The following is a 15,712-nucleotide window of genomic DNA, read 5'->3' as shown; positions in this document are numbered from 1 at the left end:
TAAACCGGCTGGGTGGGACGAGGCAGGCAGGGGTGTGAAGCCGATGGCCAGAATAGCAACTGAGATGCTCCGATTTGCCAACAGTATCAATGTTGTTCTTAGGACAGAGAAAAAACTGAGGTGAAACAATTAGACACAAATGACCCTATGTGAAATGAATCACGGAAGTCACACTGAACTGCAGAGAGGCTAACTGAGGAACTGTGAAACACAATTGCAACTACACAACCTCATTCTGAAACCAAACAACTACTAGCTCCTTGGGTCGCTGAGGCAGGAAGATGGTGGGACTGAGGCCAGCGTGGGCCACTCAGTGAGAACCTATCTCAAAACTTAAAAGGACTGGGGCTGAAGCTCAGTGGCAGAGGACCTGAGTTCAATACCTCGTACAAAGCAGTACCAAAAAAAGAGCTGACGTCTGCGATTTATTGTCACCTGTTCCCCAAATTTGCGTGCACAGAGCATGAATGAGCGGCAAAGCGCCCAGGGCCTGAGCACTGAGTGCTGGCAAGTCTGGGCTGAGGGCACAGGGAATTCTCTCGACTATCCTGCCACTTTTCTGAATGTGTGAAATCATATCGAAATAAAAACTGACCCACAAAACAGAGAAAACAGACTCACCTCTCATCAGTACTCAGGACGCTCAGCACGGGATCCACAGAGAGCACGCCGTACAGCTCGAGGACGTCGTTCACTTTGAAACCGTCCCAGTCCTCGTAGACCTAGAGCAACCACAGGAAACACCAGGGGCGCTGACACAGGGGGTCCGGACCTCAAGCCTTCGGCCAAGAATGGATTCGGGTACTTCCCAGAGGAGACCAGGAGGGGCGAGGAACTTGCCTGCAGTCACCACTGGTTGGCAAGTTAAAAACCGAACCAACCAGGGCTGTTTCAACGAGCCACCCACTCCACAGAAAGGGCCTGCCCAGACGGAAGCTGGAGCACCCGTCATCTCAAAACCTGCCAACTGAGAAGCAGAACGAAACCCAGGACTCGGGGTCATCGGGTCAGGCTCGCTCAGAAACCACGCGACACTCAGGGGATTAATACAGAACGCGCACGGCCACGAGATCTTTCACAACAATAAAAAACTTTTAAAACCGTCTGTTAAAACGGGCTTTTGTCGAAGGCTCTCACTGATCAAGATGGGATGCAAGCAGGACTTGGGAGAATGTGGGAATTTCAGTCCCAGTGCTGTGTGACCAAAGAACCATTTAAGCGAAAGCCAAGACGAACATGAATGGAGACGTTCAGGGACCATTTCTGAACTTTCTATCACTTGTTTACCTATCAGGTTCGAAAAACCAGAATAAGCAAGACAGAACAAATTTTTAATATTTTTCTTCTCTTTTAAATAAGGGAGAAATGGTTTTTATATGAGAAGGAAAAAAAATGGCAAAAATGAAATCGGTGTGTCAAAAATGACAATAGGAAGGAAGTAGACATAAAAAAGCTGTTCCACTGCTGTTCTTCTATCCTTTAAGAATGCTGTGGTAGCCAGAACAAGGGCCCCTTAAAGACTTTGTGACCTAGTCCTTGTCAATGCGACCGTGCATGCAAGAGGGGACTCCAAGTGTGAGTAAAGACCCCGACACGGGGAGATTAGCCTGGAGTGTGAGTGGGCCCCACGCCACCACACAAGTCCTTAAGAGGGGACGTTCTGGCTAACGGTTGGATGGAGATGTGGCTATGAGAACAGGCAGGTGTGCTGGTGCTGGCCTCGAGATGGAGCTCCAGAGGGCCCCAGCCAAGGCTGCAGCCTTCCCTAGGAGCCGGATAAGGCGGGAACCACACTCACTCCCAGATGCTCCTGAGAGCCTCAAGGAACTGACCCCAGCGAGACGCACATTAGACTTCCAGCCCAAACCGGTAAAAGAATGGGACTCTGAGGTTTCCGGTCATTTGTTAGAGCAGCAAAACAATGCCAAGAGGTTTCCATTTCAATTTTGAGACACAAAACCTACCCGCTGATGTCTGGGCTGGGACAGGCTTGATTACCTTTACAAGGCAGGCAGGGCCCTTCTCGCCTGGCAGTGGGAAATTCAGATCAAAAGGAGAAGAGAGGTGCAGGGAGTTCGGGTGCTGCCCGGAGGAAGCTTCAGTTTCTAAACGCTTTGGTTCTCCGCACCACTGAAGGCCACCGGCACTCCCTAGGGTCAAAGAACAGCACTTAGTCACTGCCAAAGCCTCCTGGAAAAACAGAGCATTCCAAGGTGCCTTTCAAGTTTGACAGTGATGTTTCTTAGCTCAAGAAGTTCAAGTCGCTACAGTTTTCAAAAAGCATTCTAACAAAGAGAACAAAAATACGGATCTGAAATTTAAATTTCTTTTCCTACCATAAAATGGCAATAAATTGCTCCCATCCAATCCCACAGAAGCACTTTAAGAAGTTAATATTCAATACAGCTGCTCTGACACGTCTGATCCAAGGAATACACACTCTACTTACGACAGAATTCTTTTGGAGAACACAATTCTTTTCTATTAAAGCCAAAAAGCAATATATTCATTTGTCATATATTTATTAATATACACTAAGCAAGAATCAGACTAATTACTGGGAATATACAGATCATTAAAAGGCACTTCTGAGTAGTTACGAGTTAAGGCTGATAACTAATCAGAATCAAAATATAGCCTGCTGTACCACATAATACCATTCAGCAATAAAAAGGAATAAACTGGGGCTGGGTTGTGGCTCAGTGGCAGAGTGCTTGCCTCGCACATGCGAGGCACTGGGTTCGATCCTCAGCACTGCATAAAAATAAATAAAATAAAGGTAATGTGTTCATCTATAACTAAAAAATATATGTTAAAAAAAAAAAGAGAAATATACTACCGATACATGCAACAACTTTTATGGGTTCTAAGGGACTTATGCTGAATGGAAGAAGCCAATCTACAAAGTTTACGTAATATATGATTCCATTTATATGATGTTCTTATAATGCCAACACTGTAGAGAAGGAAGGCAGAGTTGTGGTTACCAGGGCTAGGGAGCTGGGGGCAGGTGGCACGGTTGGTCATTAAGAGGCAAGAGGAGCGAGCTGGGTAACAAACTGCTGAGAATAAACTAGGTGTGCATAAATAAACGTGGAAAAATGTGAGTTCTGAATTAGCTTGACAGACTAGACTAAGGTCCGTGCAAGATATGACCACGGAGGGTATGCAGACCTCTGTATTACTTCTTACAAGTGTGTCCAACTCTACACTTCTCTCAAAATAAGTTTAAACACATGAACAGCTTGAAAGACTGCCTGGAAACCAACAAGCTGAACTTAACATAAACAATGTGCACACGTATAAAGAGCCCCGCAGCGGGACATGAGTAAGAAGCGGAGACACAGGAGGAGCATCGGCTGCTGCAGCTCTAGGTCACCATTTCCTGGACCAAACACATCATGTACTGCTTCAATACACCAGTAATTTGCATGAACTCGGGGGTAGACGAAGAAAAAGAATATTTTCACATTTGTACAGTCGCAATTCCAACTTTTACAACATTAAAATATGTCCGCATTAATGCAATTCACAAATGTGAGTTCATAAGGTAAAGTAACTTAAATAAAACTCATTAGTAAATCTGTTTATCCCAACGATTAAATTTGCTCTCTTAATCCAATTTTGCAGTAATCAACCAGACTCAATTGTTTTCTCCCTTTAATTTTCACTCTGATTAAAGGTGCTAAAAGAAAGTGAGCATATAAAAAGGAGACAAAAAGACAAACTTATCTACCTGTCATGTTAAAGAAATTCACTGCTCATGAAGGTTGAGAAATCAATAACAGTATTTAGTGATTCTGAAATTCTCTTATCACTAGGAAAATGTCAACTTTTGGTCTCCTTGTTCAAATTAAAATTAACCATATTTTAAGCATTTTAAAAAATAAACCAAGGGCTGGGGATATAGCTCAGTTTGTAGAGTGCTTGCCTGTCAACCACAAGACCCTGGTTCAATCCTCAGCACAGCAAAAAACAAATAAATAAATACAAATTCATTTAGTATTATCACAATTTCATATTTTTGATATTTTTAATCTTACAAAATTAAATGAAAGTCCCAAAAAGAATACGAGAAAAATGTTTCAGATATAGAAATCAAGTCATTTTTAGGGTAAAGTACCAAGCTTCCATATTACTTAAGAGATGGGATAAAAATAAAAATGAAGACAGAAAAGACCTTTTCTAGCTACCACTTGAGGCTCTAAAACGCACATTAAAGCAGCTGCTTCTCACTAAGTGATGTCTAATTGCTCAATTACGAAGCATGGTTTGAGCAAAGAGTAATGGATCAACTCTTCTGCCCGCTAGGCAGGGGCCTTGCCAGCCACTGAGCTACACCCCCAGATCTAAAGCTGTCTACAACTCTGATAAATTTGAAGCAGGGTTGCTACGTCGTTACTAGCTCATAAATCTATAAATACATCATGCAACAATTAATTTAGAAAATGAGTCTACTGCAAGGGAGCAGGAATCTATGGCAAGCCGGTTGGCACACACTACCTGCTTGTCTGGCACCTGCGTGTTGGTCTTTCTGTTTGTGAGGCTGTAGGTCCATGTCTTCATCATCTTCGTAACTCCTCTTGTGACGACTGGGAGTGTAGGAGGTCGAGGGGCTGACCCGAGCTTGGTTTGCATTGACATAGGCGTTAAATGAATGGTCAAGAAAGACTACCATGAATTGAGAGATATGCTAGATTGTGCTAATTATATGACTAATGAAAGATGAGTGGTTTGGTAATTCAGTTAAAATGAAAGGAGGCTAGTCTTCCAGTTTGGGTCATGAAAATGAACAAGTATCAACCTTATGCCCCCCACCTGCACTGGAAACAACCATCAAACTGGACAAAATAAGTGAATCGACTGTTTTCAGCCACTGAACAACAGGATCATCATGGGCTACGATGCGCATGCGCACAGGGCGATGTGCAGCAGGTGAAGCCCGCTCCCTGCAGCTCTCTGTGGGAGGCATTTCCGTAAGTGCAGCAAAGAGGCCTGGAGGCCCTGCACTCGCAGAGCACTTCGTTCAGGGCTACCGAAGCAACTGGAACTCACAGAACAGAAAAGTACTAGACAGGAAGCAGCTGTAGACAGAGATGCAGAAATCTGTACAGTTTCCATCTGTATCTTTGGCCCTGTATCATCAGCCGAGATTCCTCAACCCTTCACAGAAAAAACTGCTGGTTGCCCAAGAATGAAATGGAAACTCTGCAAGTACTAGAAGTGGACTCTGTTGAACACTGAACACCCCAGACCTTCAGAGACCTAGACACGGCATACCTCATGAGTAAGAACTGTGCCGTGCACCAAGGGCTGCTCTATGCCCACTTCAGCAAATCCCCAAGCACACCTTGACATGATCGAAGTGATCCAGTAAGTTGCCTGTCAGAAATAAATGAGACAATGGCCCCTGAAGCTGGGGCCCTTATGGTCTGGCAGCCCAGCTTTGTCCTGTCATCCCATCCCCACCCGAACCCTGGTGGCCTACTCCTACTCCCCAGTCCCTCGCAAAATGTTTTTTACTTCTGTGGTTTTAATAAAAATTTCACCAGTTTAAAAAAAAAAGAAAAAAAAATGAGACATTCTTAAAGACAGAAAACTGAACTCCTCACAGCCTACAATAAGACATCCTTAGGTATAAAAAGAAGCAGGGAAATGTGTCCCATAATCAGGATCAAAACCAGCCAATAGAAATATTAGAATGGATATTAGAATGAGCAGAGAAAGTACTACAACACAATTATCTCACACAACTTTAAAACCAAAGATAGGCTAGGCGTGGTGGTACATACATGAAATCCTAGCAACTTATTAGAAGGCCAAGGCAGGAGGACATCAAGCTTGAGGCCAGCCTCAGCAATTGAGTGAAGCCCTAAGAAACTTAGTGAGACCTTGTCTCAAAATAAAAAATAAAAAGGAGCTGAGCACGGTGGTGCACGCCTGTAATTCCAGTGGCTAACCTTAGAGGCTGAGGCAGGAGGATAGCAAGTTCAAAACCAGCCTCAGCCACTTAGTGAGGCACTTAGCAACTCAGCAAGACCCTGTCTCTAAATAAAATATTTTAAAAAGGAGCTGAAGAAATAGCTCCGTTTGGAAAGCACTCGCCTAGCATGCGCAAGGACCACGGTTCAAATCCCCGGCTGCTCAAACGGGGGAAAAAAAATAAAATAAAATAAAATATAAAAAAGAGCTGGGGATGTGGCTCAGTGGTTATAAGTGCCCCTGGGTTCAATCCCTGGTACCAAAAAAATAATAATAATAAAATAGGGCTGGGAATGTAGTTCACTGGCAAACATCTCTGGGTTCAATCCTCAGTACCTAAATAATAAAATACACCAAAGGCAGAAATAAAAAGTAAAGAGGAAGAATATTAGTAGACAAACTGAAAACAATGAAAAATCTAGAACCCCAAAATAAAATACCTGAAATGAAAAGCAACCTGAATGGGCTTGACATGAGACTGGATATATAAGAGGAAAGCCAGTGAACTTGAACACAAGTCGACAGTAACTGTTCAAACTAAAGCAAAAACAGGAAAAAGACCAACAACGAACAGGGGCTCAGTAACAGGACTTGTCAGCATAATCAAGAGCTTGGGTACTACCCCCAAAAGCAGCAGGGTGGGGGTCGAAAGTGAACAGAGTACAAGTCACCTGTATAAAATATCAAGGAGTCAAACAATCATGTGATCAGGCTCCAGAAAACATTGAAAGCCTGGGACAGGAAAAATTATGAGAAGAAATGATGCCTGCAAAGCTTGCCCATTCTGAAAAGTATCAATCCACAGAGCCAAAAAGTTCAACGAAACCCAACCAAGAGGAAACACACAAAACATACACGTACATCAGTTAAAGTGCTGAAAACCAAGAGTATTTGAAGCTGCCAGAGAAAAACAAAAGACACATTATACAAGAACAGGAAGAATAACGACTAACCTTTCATCAAAAGAACAGAGGCCAAGAGACAATGGTGCAGCATCATTAAGACACTGCATGTCAATCAAGAGCTCCAAATCCAGTGACAATATGCTCCAACAATGAGGCTGAAATAAAGACATTTTCAGTTGAACAGAAACTGAGAAAATTCACCAAGAACATATCTAAGGAAAAAAGAAAGAAAAAAATAAGGGAAACAATTCTACATTAAAGAGAGGGAGGGGGAGGGGAGAGGGGGAAATGGTAATGTGTTTACCAATAAAAGGTGTATTTTCTCTTCTTAATTTATGTAGAAGACAATTGCTTTTTTGTTTTGTTTTGTGTGGTTTGGTTTGGTTCTGGAGATGAAGCCACAGACATTTTAATACTAAGCTACACCCCATTCCTTTTAATGTTATTTTGAGACGGGGTCTCGCTAAGCTGTGATTCCCCTGCCTCAGCCTCCAGAGTGGCTGGGCTTACAGGTGTGCACCGCCCCAACCACCTAACAGTGCTCGAAGCAGGAAAGTGACATACTTTGGGTTCTATGATCAAACTACAAAGAAAAGATGTGATACTCACAGAGAACGGGAGGGGACATGTGAACAGCCGTATTGTAAACGGGTCAAAGACCACAGCAGAAATCACAGAGGAAGTCACAAAACGTTTCGAACTGAATGACAGTAAAAATAACAAATCAAAATTTGTGGGATGCAACTAAAGCAGCGACTAATTTATTGCTCTAATTGCTAATTTTGGGAAATCTAAAATCAATAATCTGAGTAAGAAAGAAGCTAAAACAAAAATTACAGCAAAACCCAAAGGAAGGGACTCTAATGAGTAGAAATCCATGGAACAGAAGAGTCTGAAGAGTTGGTTCTTTAAGAAAGCCCTAGCAAGGCTGAATGCCTGTAATCTCAGCTACTTTGGGATGCTGAGGTAGGAGGATCAAAAGTTTGAGGCCAGCCTCAGTCATTTAGCAAGACCCCTTTGCAAATTAAAAAGAATATAGCTCAGTTGGTAGAGTGCCTCACATGCACAAGGCCCTGGGTTCAATCCCCAGCACCACAAATTAAAAAAAAGAAAAGAGGCAAAATAAAGAGCTGGAGATGGAGCTCAGAGGGAGAATGCTCAGGGCTTAATCCCCAGTTCTGCCAAATAGTTAAATAAAGCCTACATTCCTGAGGATGAAAGAGATGGACACTCCAAGGAACGCGAGGGGTGGAGCCCAGGCTTGTGAGTCAAGGGCTTGCCCACCAGCATGAGGCCCTGTGCTTGATCTCCAGCCATGGAAAAAAAAAAATCACCAGCCAATAAATAAAAAGGAGACTTAGATTTCCGCGATCACCTCTTAAAAGAACCAACATGTTGTTTTCCCTTCAGAAAAGCTGAACTCTAATCTGAAACTATTTTTAACCTAATTATCGTGGTATTTTTTCAGTAAATAAATTAATCTAGCTCCATCTTTTTACCAGCATTTCGTTACAGGAATGTATTGTAATTTTAGCCTTTCTCAGTAATGAATATTTAGGTTGTTTTATATGTTATTAAAACAAAGCCACACATTGTAAATAATCAGTAAAAGTTTGTTTTCTTCCCCAGCTAGCCAGTAGAAAGACCAGAAACCTGAAATCTGAATCGTAGTCTTTTTATTTAAAGAAACATTTAGGAGACATTCAACGCAAGTAGTTCAGGTAAAGGATATTTCTTTGATCCACGTGGATTCCCCAGGCACTGGAACACAGTAGAAAGTCTGTCTTTCCAAAGTTGTAGACCGTGGAGAGTTTAAATCAAGTTCTTGTTGAGGCTGTGATGTACACAAAAGAATTTTTGCAAATTTATTAAGAAAACAATTTTTTAAAATTAGCAATTACATTTTCATATCATTTGTATAACTAGTAACTGTCACCATAAAAGTTAATCAACAAGCAACTAATTCAAAACTACCATTTTTTTTTTTCCTTTTTCAAACAACCATTTTTAAAAAGAAACTGACACTCATTTCAAATGCAATAATCAAAGCACCTCCCTCCTATCCATAGCACACAGTCCCTGGCTTACAAAATTAATCCTTTGTAATCCTCTCAATAACAAAGCAGGGGGTGGGGGTGCAGCTCAGCGTGAGAGCGTGTGTTTGGCATGCACAAGGCCCTCCGCGTGGAAGAGAAACGCAGCGCAAGAACGACTCCGAGTGTGTGGCAGCGTCGCAAAGGCACAGCCTTGCCCAGTCTTCAGCCCATTCCCAGATGCCAGGATCCCTGAGCTACAGTACACCACTGGGTACGGGGAAGCTGCGTATTAATGCAGCAGTCTCATGTGTTAGGACTCCTTAAACTTGGGGCACAGCATTGATAAAGCTGACCCATTAGAACTGGCCTTTTACCTTTGGAAACACTCTAAAAGAAGAAAAGATACTGGAAGGCCTGAAGTTCATCGTGTTGGAGATTAAAAAAAAAAAAAAAAAAACCATCTTTCATATGAGTTCCCTAATTTTTGTGGTAACTTTCCAAATTAGGGCTGTTCTGTCACATCTGCACACTAAGCTGGAATCCATTATTCAATCAGGAACAAATTCTGTGAATTGACAGGCTGGTAATAGGATTTTAAAATCAATCTCTTGCTGGGCATAGTGGCACACACCTGTAATCTCAGCAACTTTAGGAGGATGAGGCAGGAGGATGGCGAGTTTGAGGCCAGCCTCAGCAACTTAGTGAGACCCTGCCTCAAAATAAGAAATAAAAAGGGCGGGGGATGTAGCTCAGTGGTAAAGTGCCCCTGGGCTTAAACCCCGGTACCCAAAAAAAAAAAAAAAAAAATCAATCTCTTGAAGTTTGGGTAAGTAGGAGTTTAGACTCCTGGAATGTAAAAGTCCTTTTCTAAATCTAAAACTAAGATTCTGGACCTATAAAGCAGACTCAGAATGTAGGTAACTCCACAGAGGTCTCACCTGGTTAATCCCCCAACTCTGTCACAAGGCTTAAAAGATAAACACTGATAATAACAATGATAGCAAGAAAACCATTAAATCCCCACCTGTGACCCTTGCTTTCTTTCCAACAGTTGAAAATTAGAATCTGGGTTGCAATAGAAACACACAAAAATGCACATAGCAAATCATGGGAGACATTTCTGGTTAACCAATTTATTTTCACCATTAAATGTGAAATGAACTTAAAACCAGTTGGGCCAGGCATGCTGCACAGGTATCAGAATGACATTCGACTTAACTCTGCATTAAAAAAGCAATGCAAAGAAACAAAGAAAATGCAGATTTCCCACGACCCCACTTCAACAGCTTCTCTAGTAAGTTTCTACTTCAAAAGAGTTAATTACACCTAATACTCTGCTTTCTTATCCCCATTACTGATGTCAGAGCTCCCATTACCTCTTTCCAATGAAAAGCTTAGGTTTACTAAAAACAAAACAAGAAAACAAATCCCAAACAAACAATGCTATTTTTAAACTGGGGGTGCAGCTCTAGGGTGGACCCCCTGCTCACCATGTGCCAGGCCCTAGGTTTAATCCCCAGCACAAAAGTAAACAAATAATAAAAATAGCTAAGTGGGCATGGTGGCTCAGGCCTGTAACCTACCAGGGTGGCTGAGGCAGGAGGACTGCAACTTAGACCCACCTCAACATAAAAAAGAAGGCTGAGGTGTGGCGCAGTGGTAGGGCGCCCTGGGTTTCATCTCTAGTACTGCAAAATTAAATAAATAGATAATATGAAAAAGTCAACAGAAATTAAAAAAAATAATTTTCTTCTAAGAGGATTATATTTAATTGAGCAACTGCAAAGTCTAAATTAATCTTTCACCTTCATTTTTAAAAAAGTATCATAACCAGTAATTTTTAAATCAAGTATATACTGAGATAGAAAAGAACTTTGTCATTTAAAATAGTCTATCTTCTAAGAGATTTTTAAAAGAAAAAGGAAAAAAAGACCACAAAGATGATGATGATCACATCAGAAAAATGAAGCAAAAAAGTTTTTTTCACAAGATATTTTTTGGTGGCACTGGGGATTGAACCCAGGGACACTGTACCACTGAGCCACAACCCTGTCTCTAAGACAGGGTTCTGCAAGTTGCCTAGGCTGGCCTCAGTCTCCCAAATAGTTGGTGTGTGCAACCTTGCACAGCTTTCACCTGGTGTTTTGGAACTTATTTAAACACAAGTCAGATAAACTAAAGACTGACGAAAGGAATCATGAATTCTCTGTTTAGGGAAAAAAAATTCTTATTAAAAAATGTTATATCTGTCTGAAGGATACATACCCCACATTCGGCTACATCTCTGTATTTTCCAAAATGAAGAACCTACAACCCAAAACAAAGGATAACAGTATTATATTAATGGAGTTCATACCACAAATCACAAGTATAAAGTTTCATTAAAAAAGCAATACCTACACGTGCTTTTGTATTTTGGTTAACCGTCTCATAAACTCCCATGTAAAACTCAGGGTCAAACATATCCTGAATCATGCAACGAAATTTCACAAAACTGTTAGGTTTCAGATAATGAAGGGGGACTTCATTCAACGAGGGTACCTTAAAAGAAAACAATCAAGTCAATCAACAAAATATCCTTCCAATAAATCATTAAACGTGTGTATACACACACACAGACACAAATTCTATACAAATTGTCACACACAATCAAGCCCTACCAGGAAGTTAAATTACCTCAAACGTCATCACAACATAACTTGAATGAAAGAACTTTCCAAGTTCTTACAAGTTTGCATGGTAACACTTGACCATAATGTAAAGGCTGCTTGTCCTTCTGAACATGTTTCAGTTAGTAGAAAGGCATTTACTTTGATGAGATGCCCTTTTAAAACTCACGCATGCTGATTCTTTTGAATTGAAGGTAATAAAACAAAGGTATTAATAGATGCCCTTAAAACCAGATTATCCTAGGAAGTAATAGTCAGCTACTGCCACCTAGAGGCACAATGTAGAACCACTTGATTGCTCAAATAGCTTGCAAAAGAAACCAAAGTACTCAGAGCAGAGGTACATTAATTTGTTTTTAAACTACATGTGAATTACCGCTCTACAGTGCTAAGCTGCAGCCTGCCCAATCCTCTCCCCGCCCAAACAGCAGTGAGCTTACCCACTTAGGAGCATTATTTTCCTTCAGCTTTTCCTTAAAATAGTCAATAACTTTCTTCTCCCAGTCAGGACTAACTCCATTTTGAGCTGAAAGAGAAATAAAGTTTTCAAAGCTAAAGGTACAATACAATAAAAACAGGCCACGTTCAGGTGCATCACACACCAGCCCACCCAGATGAAACAACTGAAGCCTGCTGCCATGGTCGAGACTGATACCAGTGCACCTGAGGTACTCATCGGGCACTCAGCAGCTCTCACGCCCCAGCCAGCACCTACAGAGCGAGGAACCAGCAGACCCAGGCAAGGCTGTGCCTTCCCAATATTTGTGAAGCAATCTGTTTTTCAAAGTATTTTTATGTAAATTAAAAAAAAAAAAACTTTATAACTACCCTGAGATGAAGAGCAGAGAGTGGTTTTGTAAACTTTTTAGAAAGTTTTTAAACTCATAAATGGCACCAAGAAACAGCACACAGAACACCTACCTGCATCCTTACCCCAGCGGTTTCATCATTTCTCTCATAAGCATCTTTCTGACCTTTAAGTTGTACCCGTCAAAGATTTTTAATCTCTAAATATTTCAGTGTGTTTTCTAAGGTTATTTTATATAACCACAGTTCTGTTGTCAAGCTCGGGAAATTCAAAATTGATACTTTTTTATCTAACCCACCAATCCACTTTCCAATTGACCCAATGACATTCTTTATAGCACCTTTCCCCCTTCAATCATCCAGGACCCAGCTAGGATCATCTTGCATTTAGCTATTAGGTCTCTTGAGTCTCCATTAAACTGGGAAATTCTTCAATCTTTTGTCTTTTATGACACTGATATTTAAGAATACAGGCCCTTTAAGTAAAAAGTGATTTCTCATTTTGGATTTGCCTGATGTTTCCTTGTGATGAGATTCCAGTTAAGAGTGATCAATAATAAAATTTCTGGGAAGCCACTACTTTGGACTAGGCTCCTACAACAGACCAGACTGAAAACCAAAATGGAGTAACCCATGCTGAAGTTCCACGTTACCAAAACCTAGCTAAGTGCTTATCTGACCTTGCAAGAAATCATGAGGAAGAGGTGACAGCTAAATTTCCCAAGCAAGTTAGTTAGAATTGGCAGGATAATGAAGTTCCTTCTACTTTAATTCCTAATAAAATAAGTAACCTAAAGCAACCTAACGTTAACCAATCAGTTTTCTATTGTTTTGCTTCTCTATTCCCAAACTACTAGGAAGGTAACTTGGAAATAACACATCTGTTTTTGCTTTCTTCAGTCTTCCTTTGTCTATAAAAACAACTTCCTCTTCTTAGTCCTCTGAAATACATATTCTATCCTATGGCATGAAGTATCGCCCACTCATAGAACTGAAGATAAAGCCAATTAGGATCTTTAAATTTGTCATTCTGTCTTTGGACACCAATTATGCTGCTATATAAGTGAAGTATCTTTCTTAAGTTTGGCATCTGGAGAGATGATGATCATCTTCCCAGCTGCTGGTGTTAATTTGGATCACCCAAAGTGATAGCCAATTTTCCCACTATATACTTATTATTTCCCTCTTACAACTAATAAATAAACTGCAGGAGGCCCTTATAGGAATTGGTAAAGACCAAAGAGTGAGTTATTCACAGAATACAAATTTATTTAAAAAAAATTTTTTTTGGCAGTCCTGGGGATTGAACTCAATGGTAAATCACCATTGAGCTACACCACCAGCCCTTTTTGAGACAGGATCTGACTAAGTTGCTGAGGCTGGCCTTGAATTTGCCATCCTCCTGCCTCAGCCTCCTGAGCTTCCGGGAGTACAGGTGTGCACTACCGGTGCCTGGCAAGAATACAGGTTTATGTCAAATAAACCCACCAAACCACACAGCTGTCAAATCCTCCCACCACTTACATTTATCACCCAAGTGCTACAGAGGAGTGGAGTAAAGAAACTTTGTATATACTTATCGCACAGCTGATTCTGTTAGAAATACTCAATGAATCCTGCAAACACCATGCTTCAGCAGGGTTCCCAAACACTTTTATTTAACTGGGCAAAGACCAGCTCTAAATAAAAAGCAGGAGCAGGTACTTCAACTATAATACAGAGGGCCTCCAAGTGGGTTCCCTGACCAGCATCCTGAGCACCACCTGAGTACTTGTGAGAAATGCAGGCTTTGCAGTCACCCCAGTCCCACTAAATCAGCAACTCTTAGGGTGGGACCTAGAGATTCATTTTAAAAGGCCCTAAAGGGCTGAGGGTGTAGCCAGTGGTAGAGCACTTGCACATAAACGAGGCCCTCAGTTTGATCCACAGCACAGAAAAAGTAAGAAAAAATAAAGAAACAACTTGTGGGCTGGGAGAGGTAGTGCAAGCCTGTAGTCCCAGCTACTCAGGTGACTGAGGTGAGATGCTCACCTGACCTGCCCAGGCAACACAGTGAGACCCTGTTTCAAAATGCTGCTGCTGCTGCTGCTGCTGCTGTTGCCAAAAAGGAGGAAAGGAAGAAGCAAAGACAAGCACAGACAACTGCCACCCCAACAATACTACTTGGACTGCGTTTGTGTGAGAAGCATGAGCACAACCACGTAGCAGGTGAGGAAGCCGTGTAAGAAATGAGTCGGGAGCAGTCAGTGACCTCAGTCACTTGCATGGGGACACATACAGTTCTCTCAAGTAATGGCCAGGCATGGAGCACACAGTTGCAATCCCAGCAACTCTGAAAGCTGAGGCAGGACTGAGAGTTCAAAGCCCGCCTCAGCAACTAGTGAAACCCTGTCTCAAAATCAGAATAAAAAAGGGCTGGGGCTGTAGCTTGGTGGTAAAGGTCAATCCCCAGTACCCGTCCCCCCCGTCCCCCCCCCCCCCCCGCCAAAAAAAAAAAAAATCCTAAAAAAGGAAAAGAGCTGGCAATATAGTTCAGCGGTAGAAGGTCGCTGTCACTGGGTTCAATCTCCAGTACCACAAAAACAAACCGAATACAAGGTACTGCTAGATAACTAAAGGAACAAATAACTTCAAAAAGAACTAGAATGTAACAACTGTCAATTACTTAATCCTACTATGGCCCAGCCCTGGGCCAGGTGCCATGAGGATACAGCTGAAGGAACTTACAGCCAAGATAAGCCATGGACAGAACAGCAGCTAAAAGCAAAGAAAAACTAATGCGGATCAAAACATCTCAGAGAGGGCTTCTCCAAGCCAGAGCCTGAGAGGGGTGAAGAGCTGAAACAAGGCGCGCTGGAAAGGAACGGCATTCTAGATGTGCAGCACTCCGAGGAAAGACCCCGTAATGGTACTCAGAGCACAGGATGGGCAGCACCAGAAAGTCAAGCACCTGGGGCACTAAGTGCCTGGAAGAGAAAAAAGCCCAGGAACAAAAGACAGATGAGATCATATACATTCGAGAAGTTTCCAAAGCCAGCCACAAATTCTCTATCCACAGACACCCTTTATATTCCTAAGGCCTGGCAAGGACCTGGGACGCGGAGCTGCTGGAGATGGAGGCAATAACAGGATAAGCGCGATGCAGGGAAAATACGTAGTTCTGCAAGACTAGCACCCACCCTCCTCCCTTTTATGGACACAGGACCCTCTTTTTGAGGGAGGTGACAGAGGTTACCTCACACTCACTTGTGGACCTAGGGTTGTTACCTGACTGGGGACTGGTGATGGGCTGGGGGCAGGGACCAATCCAGGA

The 15,712-nt window shown here is 42.1% G+C and overlaps 1 protein-coding gene across 2 annotated transcripts in view; it reads right to left on the bottom strand.

The window, feature by feature from the left end:
* The window catches only part of MCMBP (minichromosome maintenance complex binding protein), a 35,636-nt gene that overhangs the window by 13,622 nt on the left and 6,302 nt on the right, over positions 1-15,712 (bottom strand). For both annotated transcript variants that reach the window (XM_079137175.1, XM_079137176.1), the window contains exons 2-8: positions 12,033-12,118; positions 11,324-11,464; positions 11,189-11,230; positions 8,620-8,721; positions 4,504-4,648; positions 1,999-2,150; positions 622-722 (exon numbers count right to left, since the gene is read on the bottom strand). In XM_079137175.1, the coding sequence (XP_078993301.1) occupies positions 622-722; positions 1,999-2,150; positions 4,504-4,648; positions 8,620-8,721; positions 11,189-11,230; positions 11,324-11,464; positions 12,033-12,118 (769 nt within the window). The remainder of the gene's footprint in view (positions 1-621; positions 723-1,998; positions 2,151-4,503; positions 4,649-8,619; positions 8,722-11,188; positions 11,231-11,323; positions 11,465-12,032; positions 12,119-15,712) is intronic.

Source organism: Sciurus vulgaris (assembly GCF_902686455.1).
Source record: "Sciurus vulgaris genome assembly, chromosome: 4".
NCBI lineage: Eukaryota > Metazoa > Chordata > Mammalia > Rodentia > Sciuridae > Sciurus > Sciurus vulgaris.
The sequence above is the reverse complement of the archived record's forward strand: the minus strand, read 5'-3'. Positions and strand labels throughout refer to the sequence as shown.